The following is a 12,674-nucleotide window of genomic DNA, read 5'->3' as shown; positions in this document are numbered from 1 at the left end:
AATTGCAGCACATCAGAACGGAGAGACTCAACTCTGTGGTGCATGGAGCGCTTTAATTTGACAATGTTTCGCTACTCAGCAGAAGTGGAAGGAGAGGTGCAACTCGGGGGGTACTGAGAAGGCAGCGCGATAGGCGAAGGCCACAAGGTTTTGATAGGAGCTGGGTGTGTAGAGTACAGGAGTATGGTGGTAGACGTAGCTTTTTTAGTCGCCAACTAGAAGAAACTTGGAAGGCCTTTGACGTAATCAGTGAGTGAGGGAGGAGACACTCCGAGTCAATCTCGCAGATATTTGGGTAAGTAACCCGAAGTAGTTCTGACTCGTTGTTGTTGAGTCGGCCCCTCAGTTCACTCACCCAATTCAAACTGGTGCCATCGTCATTTTCTGATACACACATGCTGGTTGGGATTTCCCCATTGATCTCCCAACCACCCAAAAGCCACCCATTCCATTTGGTTGATAATAACACATCCAGAGCAACAGCATTATTTGTTACCGTGAAGTGCGTCCAACCAATATTGGTTTGGTCAAGGATCGGTGTAAATATGGTAAGATCTCAAGTCTCGGCGCTTTCGGCAAAAAAGAGCTTCATGAGTCATCCACTCGATAATGATGATGATGAGGTCACTTCAAACTTCACCACGTTAGAGTAACCTAACCCAATGTGATTTTGAATGATCTCACAGGACCATAATGTGAAGAAGTTGTTCAGAAAATGTTTGTGACCTTGGTGGTTTAAACATATTTAGATTGAAAGAGAGTGACAGGATGTTTGACGATTTTTGATACCTTCGCTGGCCTTTGTACCGTTGCTGCCCCCTGGAGGCAACTTTATGAAGTTATCCAATGCATGCTGCTAAAGGACAAAAAAGAAATGCCACTTGTCAAGCAAGATTGACTCGCATATCTTTAATCTTTAGAAGTGCTACAGATTAAGATTTGATTGGGTTATGAATTCAAATATTAACAGCCAGCTTTAGGATACCTGAGTACCAAGATGTTCCTATCAATCGATTGCACTTCAACAACCCTTTTCCCCCAGCACTTTTTTCAACCATTGTAATTTTTCGATTCATTTGATTCGTACTGAATACGATCTAGGATACATTTAGTCCCATGAGACTCAAGCAATAGCTTTACATAATTGGGGTCCAAATGACTTGCTTTACTGACGTCTGTCATTCGGGTTTTTGGTCACAACGACTCACTCGTTCTATAATAATGAGCTCATGGAATTTTGAAGTAGACGTTCATTTTATGGAACAATTAAAGACCCGTGAAGCGAATATGTCTTGGGGTTTTTGCAATATATTAAGCGGAAAGTTGATATCTAGGATCAAACTACAATTCTTCCAGGTTTTACTTGTTAAACAATTTTCTTTGCTTTTGATTTTTCTGATATTGACAATGAATTTAATGGCAGATCCTAGATCAAAAGCATCGGAAAGTCCTTTCGACCGGTTTTGACGTTAAGCTTTTCAATGTTAATCTTTTCCAAGTGTTTTGTGTTCTTTCGAAGAGATTAGTTTTAGAAATTGGGTTCTATAATTGCATGGTTTTGTGGAAAGGGTCACTAAAGTCCTTTTTTTTAACCAGATAAGCGGCTATGTTTGTTGAACCTTGAAACAAAAATCGACATCAATTTACAAAATAACAATTGCACAACCTTGATTAGATTTAATTGTAAACAGGGGGTTAAAACTTGGCGATTCTGTCGAGTAGTGAAGTAAAATAATGTCATGCTTTTAGCTCCTATAGACTTGCGTAAAACTTCATTCTCTTTCAAGAATCAAATTCGTTGTCACAACAACCAGCACTTGCAAGAAAGAGACATGATGTAGTGGTTGGTCCATTTCTTTTTCCTGTCTTGCAAGACGAGTCCCAAGTTCGATTCGCCTCTTTGACCTTTCTCAAGAGAAAACTTTGAGACACTGAATCCACAACCACGGACGGCGAATCATTGTGACACGGAAAATGAAGCTACTTATCAGGAGACAAATGTACTCTGTCGATGTGATGCCTGGCATCGCTGGCCAAGCCAGGCTCAAGTCTTAGACCGTAGCTTTCCAATTACAAAAATGGTCAGGATTACGTGGGGGAAGTCCTGTCAGAACTTTTTCATAGCTCCTAGACAATCAAGCCCCTTCTCTGCAAACGACAAATATCAGACAAAGGCTAAATATCTCCCCAGAAAATCCTCATCACACGGCTCGAGCTTGACCATTGAGATGGATAGCTTTTATTTTCAACTTATAGTTCAAATATGTCGAAAAACAATATGGAAGGCAATATCCAAAAACTGTTTCCTTCTCTTCCAGGATTGGCCAAGTGGGACCGTTTTTCATTGGTCTGGCCATGATCCCGAGCTCGCCTAAGACCTGTTCCACTGGGGTGAATCAAAGGGTCAACCCGTTGCACAACTCAAGACAAGAGCAACCCATTGAGGTGAGCAAATCGAAAATGGTCATCTCCATAAGCAACAAAAAGCATCACAAACGAGCCAATCCTTGTTTGCTAAGAAGTTCCGTTGTTCCAACTTTTAAGCTGAATCATTAAGAACCCATTTTGATCATTCGCTACTCCAGTTGACGACCCCAATTACCAACCAACGGCGCCGAAACCTCCTGGCCAAGGCATTCAAGGCCAAACAGGAACCCAGTGAAGACGCTGAAGATCAGGAAGCTCCTTCCACCGAATTTCTGAAGAGGAGGCCGTCCTACCGCAGTATCTTCAATGACCTCGGTGGTTCCATGAATATGATCTCTGGTAAGAGCATGTGGGTCCAAGTAGTCCGCGTGCTTAGGTCGACGACATGGACGAAAACAAACTCCAGAGGTTGCTTGTGAAATATTTGCAGTTGTATCTGGAAATCAATCCGAGCATTGATATTTCGACCAATTTTGCTTCACCAATCTAAATCTGGCACTTTCAAAGCCTCACATAATTCAAGTTGACTTCTGAAACTGAAATAGTGTTATGCATAGAGCTGGGAAATCTAGAGTATATATTCTCCTGACGAGGTTGCGAGCTGGCCAAAATTGTTATTTTTGTTGCTTTGAGAACTCAAAAGAACTCTTGAAATGCATTTTCTTTGCATCGTTTGCAAAGATTTGCAAGGTATACTCTATAATGGATCCAAAAAGATTCAATTTGAATTTAGGAGGCATAAATTGGCATGTTTCAAAACCAATCAATTAAAAAGATATGCCAAAATATAGAAAACTCCACAACTTGGCGCAAGCACTTTGTAAAGGTCTGTAGACCATGTTCATCTCACATAAAACCAGCCACGATACAAGTAGAATAATTTTTCAAATGTTTGACAGATCTGATGTTTTGCCATTCGTATGAAACCCGCCAGATTCGCCTACTGAACATGAACAGGAAAGTGAGATGAGCTTTGACCAGTAGCGGTGAAAAGAGTAAACGGAGATAAGCTTATCACTTATCAGCCAATGCTGGAGATATATGTATACATTTGATTTCCTCGTTAGTGGAGGCTTCTTTTTTTGAATGTCAAGATGGACAATTACCTCTCAATCTTGAGCTCTTTGGATTTCCCCCGTGGTTCTGACCTTTCACAAAACCAATTTTCCCTCGCCCAAAATATCGTCTTATTATGATCAATGCTCCACGAGAATGTGGGGCTTTTGAGCGAACTATCTCGCATTAAAACCGAAGGGGCCTTGATAAAACTTCAGTTGACACGTCAGAGACGACCTGAAGCAAATGAACTCGGATTGCTAGGCATTCATTGATGGGATATCCAAGTTGTCTTCATGGAGTTTGCTACCACATTTATAACCCTTACAGAGGACAAGGGAGAGGCCATTTCGGGGAGCGATTCCAGTGCTAGTGACGATCACAACGCCACCAGAGTCTCCTCATCCACACCTTCAACCAATCTCTCCTTGGTTAGCTCGATCTACCAAACAACCTCACAAGGTAGGACCTCTTCATGCACCTTTGTACATACATGCATACTCACACGCTTTACTCGCTTACTAATTGGAGCTTGGAAAGCAGGGCAAGCTTGATGAGCTTTGAGCATCCTGGCGAACCTTTGAGAGCGTTTGAGATTGGCCAAGAATTGCTTGAGGGTCTTCAACCACAATCTCTGTTTTAGTAGTCCGGCACATGGAGAGAAGAATGTGGACGTATCTTTTTCAAACTAAGCAGTACACGTTAAATGTGACTAGGCAGTGATTACAAAAAAAATTACAAAAAAAAGAAACCCTCTGATTCATTTGACACCTAGCAATTATTGTACCTAATTTCTATGATAACTATTAACCGTTTTGAAAGACCAAGCTTGTCAAATTGTCATATTTGAAAGGTGAATGTTGCCGTTAATGATATTAAAGATCTTTTAAAATCGACAAAATCCAGCTCCGACAAGTTGAAGATCTTGACTGACATCGAACTAAATGCAATTTTCTCAACAATCGATGGCACTATATCCATTCTTCTGCATCAACCATAGTTCCATTTATATATCAAGGCTTTCCAAGTCTAATCTAATTCATTGTGTTCAAAAAAAACAAAGGAAAATCCCAATCTTGAACGTGTCAATTGTGTTTCCAGTTTTATCGAATTCCCCGTCGTCGAGTCACCCGACTTTGAGTTCTTCTGAGTCACTCCACGCGTTCCCCTCCATGACCGCCAACCATCTAGGGGGCGTGTCACATCACGGAGGAATGCGCTCGCCATCCTCAGGCGGCACCAATGCTCACGTTCTACAATACGCCCATCAAGTGCGTTTTCTGACCCAAATATCCAATATGAGTCCCCTCGTTTGAGCACCGCCCTCCCTTTCTCTCTCTTGCAGGATGGAAGCTCGTTTGTGTTGCCCTCGGGCTTGTCCAATCCGGGTCTCCACGGGGTCTCCCATCATAATGGAGGCCATTCACCCACCATGCTTTCCCCCCATTCCCTCAGTGGCATTCACGGAGGCCATGGAGGACTTCATGGGGACAATCAAGATACAACTAGCAAAAGGGAAATGAGACTCCAGAAAAACAGGTAGGAAACGGCGTCATGGTTTGAAGAGTCCTCCTCCGGAAGTGGGCTCACTTTTTCATGTTGGATTTCAAACGTTCAATTATGGTAATGACGATCTTGCAATGTATCGCTTTGATTGTTCATGTTCTTCGGTGCTCTTTTTTTGCAGGGAAGCTGCCCGGGAATGTCGGCGGAAGAAGAAAGAATATATCAAATGTCTGGAGAATCGAGTGGCGGTTCTGGAAAATCAGAACAAGGCCCTCATTGAGGAGCTCAAATCACTCAAAGAGTTATACACTGGAACAAAACAGGCGAGTGTCCAAGGCAGGGAGTGCAGAGCAGATTTCCGCTTTTTTTTTATCGAGACAGCCAATTGGACTCTGAAAGACATTTTAGTAGCGGGAAGATTAGATACACCGATCCGTCCGAGCCGTTCAACGGATCCTCGACCAGAATGTGGACTGATAGTTATTTGCATGTCTACATTAGACACAGACGTATCTGGTGGCAAATTGTGGCGTGGCGTTAAATCACGTGCTGCTGAACACAAGGTTTGGCTCCGCCGATTCACACCCACCCCTTGCTTCACATTCAAGTTGGCATTGATAGTTGTCCAAAAAAAAGTCTCCATATTTTGACATTGGTCACGCGCCACCGGCCGTGGGTGATTTCCAGCCAGTGATTTATGTTTGTCTCTTGTTCTGTTGCAGTGATCACAATTGGCGTTTAGACACTCCCAAGATACCATGATGATGACAGTGTGCCAAGAAATTAATCTAGTCCCTGGTATGTGAGGAGATTGATGCAATCATTCATCACTTTGCTGCGAGGAGTCAAGATGTTATTGCATATTATATACCTCAAACCATCCACCTCTCCCCAACGTACAAAAGCGTACACCTATCAAACAAGCAAGCATCCATACACCTACATACACAGACACCATTTCCGAGACAACCTTCCTTCTGTCCACTCCGTTCATACCATATTGATGTGTAAGACCATTATATTTATTGGCTGTGATACCTGGCGTCGTCTACTTTTCCAAGTGTGTGGTCCTTTCTTATCCTATCCTCATGAAATCGTACCGTAAAAAAAACCCGGACCCCTGTAACGCTAACCAGGTCACACGTTGATGGGTGCATTCAGGGTTCACTTGTTGTCATCTTGACGGCCAACCTCAAACATTTCAACCACAACAAACAAGCCTCTCATTGTGATGAATCGATTGGTGCACCTAAGATGTTTCGAGTACTTCATTTCTTCATGTTGTTACTTTTTTCTGTGATTTTCTCCAACCCTCTTCCCTCGTTATAAGGTCGCATTCAGGATTGTGATCACTAAAGCCGCTTGACCCTTCCGAAATCTATATTCTTGCTTTTATTTACATATCTCCATCGTTTAAGTGTCACCACTCTCAAAGATTTGCGGACAAAAAGATCCCATCGCCACCACGTCTTGAACTGATTCTGAAGTATTTTCCCCGATTAAATGTACTTTTGAAAAAGGCGTTCGTGGTTCATTTCATATCTCACAGGAAATGGGTTGTGCTAACTTTTTTTGCAACCTTGGCAGGAACTTCCGACACGGATGGTCGGTTGTTGTGAATGTATTTATTTGATTCATCAAACACTCATATTTAGTCACATCATTACAACTGGTATAAAGGAAAGAAAAGAAAAACACTCTTTTTCAACAATATTTGGCACTTGAGCGCTGGTAAAAAAAATGGAGGGAGTTATTTTTCTGGTTGAAGGGATAACAAGTCCTTGAGGGCGTAGCCCTCTTGGCCGTGAACATTTCGGCACCACCACCACGCACTCCCTGGGTAATCACCCTTGCGGTTCACCACTAATTCTTCACCAGGTTTGATACAGAGCTCGTCGCTTCGACAGGTCCGATACTGTCTGGCCACGTAGACTTTCCCTTGGTTGGCCACGCCCAGACACTCCTCCATGCACTTGAGGTATGCATTACAGGCTTGAAAATTCGGGCTCCGAGGAGAGCACATTTCTGAGGCAATCTTCCCACTGGTATGGGCGCGGGCAAAAATGGCCGCACCATGGTTCAGGAGGATCTTGATAATTGGCAAAGAGTTAAAGGCAGCTGCCAAATGGAGTGGAGTGAGGCCAGACGGGTCAGTGAAATTCGGGTTGCAGCCATGGGTCAGGAGCTCCTGGACGAGAAGCTCATGGCCCTCGATGACGACCCTCATGAACTCTAGCATGACCTCATCTGTGGCCAGAGCCGCCCCGCACACCTCTTTGATGTGGCATTGGACCAGGTCCAGATTCCGCTCTCGAATGCCCTGAAGAAGGAGAACGTAGGAGTCAAATTGTACCCGCTTGGCGTTGCGACCCCGTCTTGGCAAAGGGGGAGGCGAGGGGTCTTCGGTGGAGGATGCTGAAGCCTTGGACAGTCTTTGAGATCCACTTGATAAGGAGTCATGATCGTCACTGCCATACCCACTTTCGGACGAGGTGTCCAATTGCAGGTCCAGTTTCTCCACAAGGCGCTCCACTGCCCTATGGAAGTCATAATGGGCCTGACGCTTCAGTACCGACTTGGGAACTGGCTCAGGTTTGACGCCGTCCAACACGTGTGGATGGGAGAGTTTCACCAGGGTCGGGGTCATGGGGGCAAAGGTTGCCTTAGACCCAAGTCGACAGTACGTTCCCGAGCTCATCTCACGATAGGCTGGATTCAGTTGTTGAGGAATGGGCGCCTCTAGCACAGGTGAGGATTGGGGTGTCTTCACCGGCAGTCGCGAGGGTTTCACGTTTGCAGTTCGGACCACGGGGGGCGGGGCCATTTCGGATACCCTTGGTGGGAGAGGCTCTACCATAGCACTCCCAGTTCGGTAGGGGGTATCACAAGTATCAAATGTCAATTGCCTTCTAGACTTCATGGGCACTCGTTCCAGTGACGAGGTTCGGGCTCCCCGGGGAGTGTCTTCATGCCGAGCAGGAACTCGAGCGGGGGAAAATTCACGCGTATTGGTGCGCTGAAATCGTTGCACTTGAGGCGGCAAAGGAGACCGGGAAACTCGCTCAGCCGAACTCGATCGGTTCCGGGCAAACTTCAACATGGCTAGTTGATGATGGTTTTTGCTCAAATCGGTTGGTCTGTTAACGACACATTCCTCCTTGTTCAAGCAAGGATCTCAGATGAAGCAGAAGATCTCCTTCACTCCAACGGCCACTATACGAGATCTTGTCAGACCACTTGAGCAACAGCCAAGTTACTACTTCACCGGAGACTGCACAGGTATGTGGTTTAGTATGCTACAGGCTCTATACCCTCCTCACGCACTTAGACACACACGCACACACACACACGCTTGGGCAAGCACTCAAGATGTCCAACGGTCAAAAACCCAAACGTATGCCCCCTCTTCAAAGTTTGAAATTGGTCACTGAATATGATACGATGGGAATACGATATGAAGTCTTGACTTTTCCCAATATTGACCGCACTGATGTGCAAGGACACCGAAAGTCTGGGACTTGGATCAAGTCAACAGAGCGAAAATATGATCTCCGTTTTCGGATCAGAGGAGTAAGTGACCGCACTTAACTCTTGGAAGCTTGGGAGTGAACTGAAAAAATCCACATTCCATTCACCTCCAAGTGGTTGTTGGACCAGTATTGCTACTAGCACATGGGCAAGCGTAGAAAATTCCATGTTCCTACCGAGCACTCGAACCATGAACCATCATCCATCCACCCAGGTAAACGCTCGACATACACTGCAAAGGGCCCCTGAAGAAGTGAGTGACTGTGGCCAATATCTATACCATAGTGTCAGTAAACTTTTTAGCTCCACAAGACCCCTGAGAAGATGAAAAAGGTCAAAAAAATAGTATAGAATTCGACCCGAGAGGGAAGGCAAAAAAAAGAGAAAGATATTTGAGGGAGACATTCCGGGGCCCCATTCAAGAGCGAAACATCCCATCCAGATCCTTCTTCCTCAGGTGTGCGTCAATGTTGCAAAGACCCCCGTATTCGTTCTGGCTGGCCGGTCGGTTGGTTCCCCTTAGCCGATCTGTTTCACGGTGTCGTTGTAGTGTTTATGTAGCTCTACGAAAAACCATCACATACTGCATGCTCCTGGTAATTCAGACTTCCTAAGAAATAAATCGACCCCAATCATGATGACGTCACGCGATATTTTCTGGCAAATTCCTCTAGCCAATATGTCTCGATCAAATCCGAATTGAACATCATGGTACATGATTCATAAAAGCGTATTCGTGATTCTCCTGATTGGCATCGCTGGACGGAGAACTTAAATGTTGCCTACTGTGAGAGTTATAAGTGCATTCCTGTGAGCCCTCCCTCCTTAGCCAAGGAATAACCAAGAGAGCGAGGAGGTACTCAAAAATGCCCCCATACTAACAACCACCGCTGCCACGGACCGAATGGCCATCTCCTCAGTTCGTGGCTGGAATTCATGGCGGAGATCTCCCTCTCTCTCTCTCCCTCCCCGGTTTTTTTTCTCTGGAGCCCATTTTTCTTCTTCCTATGTTCTTTAGATGCGATAAGAGCAAATTCTATTCCCCAAACTGATCAGAATTTTTTTTTATTTTTTCATAAGCCAATGATGCATTGTTGAATTGCACGAAACTCACAAAATTGCAACGAGACACTCGCAACCAAGTCAAAGATGTTAGCGCTTTAATGGAATAACATAATGGCGATCAATGGGTGACGAAATTTCGTTTGCGTTGGTTGTTGGATATGCATTTCGAGAGAGGACTTGTTGGGCTTGGCTTTTTCAGCATCTGCCCTGTGGACAGAGGAAAAAAATCCAGGGACCCACAAATGATGGGATGGAAGAAGCCAAGCGCATTCCTGTCCATCAGAGAAGCCGGTGAAATCTGACGAGTTTTTCCGCCCAAGCCTTTCTTTCTCACAAATCCTTGATTTGTACGTATTATTGCTCCCTACTGCCTCGTCATTGGATTCATGAGTGTTGCACCTTCATTTGGTTCTTACGCAACTTCCTTGCCTGTGTCATGCATAATCACTAATACCATCCATGCTGATGACTACGATAAACTTTTGTACGAACCATTCCCGTTCAAGCAAGCAGATGGCGTACTTCCTGCCACATCTTAATTATGCTTTGAACCGACAATAAAGAAAACGTGTACCCTCCACCACTGCATGCCGAGGAAGTGGATCAATACGATTCGCACTCACCATGCAGCTTTTTCGGCCGAGATCATGATGAGTCATACCACGAATATGTTCATGTACTAGTTCGCATCTCTAGTTGGCACGTTCCACTCACTTTGCGCAGGTGAAATTATATGGAGGAACACGAAAATGGCTCGATTCACCCCAAGTTATGATGAGTGAATTGCCCGGGCGGCTCATGAAGCAACTTGAGATGTTGTCTAATGTTCTTGAACCAATTTCCGTGTCGAATGAATCCTTGCCCCGCGTTTCTCGCCTCACCGATAATCGGCAAAGGTAAGAGTGCCGCCGAAAGGAAAACCCGACCTCTGCCGCCATCTGGGTAATGAATATCCATGGGAGAGCTCTTGCTCGCTATCTGCAAAGGGTTGACCAGGTCAGGAATTCCAATTCCTCAATTTCCCACTACTAATCCCATCCTCCGCAACGAGCGAGTACCCTTGTGGTGTCCTTCTGGCCCCAATGAAACCGTTTCTCCGATCGTCGCACTTCAATGGAAGTGGCTCCATCCAAGGATCGAGGTGTCGATTCGACGTGACGGAGTTGCTGGAGGAGACTGGGAGGTGGAAAAAAATGTGCATGGTAAGGTAATTAATTCGGATGAAAACCTGCTCAAGGATGCTTCCGTCATTAATCAGGAACCCAGACTTGGATTCAAGCAGAGGCCCTTGACATTAAACAACCCTGAAGTGCCACCATCACAATCATCAACCACGCCGAAAAAGGAGTCTCGGGAATCTTCTCCAAAATCACTCATTTGTCAAAGCGAGTTTTGGTAGAAGAAGATCGGATGCATTGGATTTTAATCTGCTTATACTCTTAGAACTTATCATCCACCATGACCTTGGATCAATCTAATTTACAGGTATTGTAGAATACGAAGCGAATCCTCGCAAACTTGAAGCATTTCATAAATCCCTTGAATGAGCTCACCTGTCTCCAAGATTGTAGTAGGAAGGTTTTTTCCCCCTCTTCAATTCCAAATATGCACATTTCAGACACGATTCCGAATCTGGTTGTCAACAAGACAAAGGTTATATATTGTACACTATGGTCTGGCAGATCCTAGATGCATCTTGTCAGATGTCCTTTGAACCTGCGATCCTTTCAATTAGATCAGGTATTGTTGCCAGACGCGAGGAATTTTAATCCTTCAATATACGGACAATGGATACCATGGGGTTAAATTTGGAGCGAAATTTGTGGTTCGTGTACCCAAATTCACATCTGCCCCTTGCTTCAATTTGCGCAAAAACCGTTTAGGGTCTCCATGTTTTATGGCCTTTGGTCAGTAGACAGTGGAGTAATTAAGAAAAAGCTTCAGGAAATACCAAGGACCACAGCGAGAATTGATAGGCAAATTACCTGCAGAGGGTAACTCGGTAGCCGAGGCCCCTGTAAGATCTTCCTCTTTGGTCAATCTTGGAACGAGTGCCTCAGGCTAACCTGGACGGATTCCTGGATGGAGCTAGGGATGTGAGCGAATTTTAAAAAGGCTCGCTCGAGTTTCGCAAGCATTTATGCCCATTCACGAAGGAAGGCTCGGATTTGAGTTCAGAGACCACATCAACTAATCCTAACTAATTTCTTCTTTCGTGGTCAAGTTTGGGACGATTCTAGGGGTAGCCATAAACCACTGGAATACGAACGGGAATGAAGGGGTCGAGAGATGACATTTCGGAATCAAGTCAATTCCTTTTCTTCCAATGAGACTGACCCCAGGAAAATACAAATATGTTCTTTTGTTTTTGGGCTCTAGCGAATGAAAGAGTCACAAGTTATGCTCCTCAATGCCCACTACATAACGCCACACAAATGCAATTGATGGTCACAAGAGAGCGAGCTCATCATTCTGTCCCCTGTTATCTATTGCATTTTAGAAGGCAAAAGTTTTGATCCAGACGTTTGATGAAGGCGAAAAACTGAAGTACGTATTTGTATCATAAAGACATGAGACAGCAACAGGTTCGAGAAATGGAAATGTTCAATCTCGAATCGTGCCAATTGGGCCCATGTTTCTGACAACCCGCGAATCGGCTCGAGTTTGACGAGTCCTCTGAAGGACTCTTGATAACCCTAATTTAAGCCCCGTAAGCACCCCCTCCCAGGAAGGCAGAGTCAACATTCCTGGCTCAGTGGATGGCAAAATGAAGCCACTCTGAAGAGAACAACCAACCAACCAACCAACCAACCAACCAAAGAGGCCACATTCCAAGACTTGATGTGTTGCTCGACCAGTTTCAAGATAACAAACAACGGATAAGACGCCGACGTCCACGACGACGTCCACGACGATGCATACGAAGCCCTTGTATTTTTGACAAGAGGGAGACGTGTTTTTTGGAAGAAAATTGAGTCTTCTTGGACAACATGTACAACAAATTCAACCGAAGTTGGAGAGGAGAAACGCTCAACGCCCACCAACGTCGTTTCTCAGCTCCCGAATTTTCCAATCATCTCTCAGGTCAATTG

The 12,674-nt window shown here is 44.8% G+C and overlaps 2 protein-coding genes across 2 annotated transcripts; one reads left to right on the top strand and one right to left on the bottom strand.

Moving 5' to 3' along the window:
- Positions 1 to 2,310: 2,310 nt before the first annotated feature.
- Positions 2,311 to 6,510, top strand: LOC131881547 (cyclic AMP-responsive element-binding protein-like; the record flags this gene model as incomplete). Its single annotated transcript, XM_059228433.1, is given in 7 exon segments — positions 2,311 to 2,445; positions 2,586 to 2,766; positions 3,814 to 3,945; positions 4,585 to 4,754; positions 4,829 to 5,022; positions 5,171 to 5,312; positions 5,712 to 6,510. Coding segments are annotated over 7 exon segments (912 nt in total). The 3' UTR covers positions 5,715 to 6,510.
- A 229-nt stretch (positions 6,511 to 6,739) lies between these two features.
- LOC131882397 (relA-associated inhibitor-like) lies at positions 6,740 to 8,089 on the bottom strand. Its single transcript, XM_059229527.1, has one exon. It carries the CDS (start codon positions 8,087 to 8,089, stop codon positions 6,740 to 6,742), a length of 1,350 nt encoding a protein of 449 aa, XP_059085510.1.
- Between the last annotated feature and the right edge of the window lie 4,585 nt (positions 8,090 to 12,674).

Source organism: Tigriopus californicus, chromosome 6, assembly GCF_007210705.1.
Source record: "Tigriopus californicus strain San Diego chromosome 6, Tcal_SD_v2.1, whole genome shotgun sequence".
Taxonomy (NCBI): Eukaryota; Metazoa; Arthropoda; class Copepoda; order Harpacticoida; family Harpacticidae; genus Tigriopus; species Tigriopus californicus.
Note: the sequence above shows the minus strand (reverse complement) of the source record. Positions and strands in the feature narration are given on the sequence as shown.

What these genes read in the sequence shown, in the direction of transcription:
- LOC131882397 (XM_059229527.1), bottom strand. Translation starts at nt 8,089, where the DNA reads ATGTTGAAGTTTGCCCGGAACCGATCGAGTTCGGCTGAGCGAGTTTCC.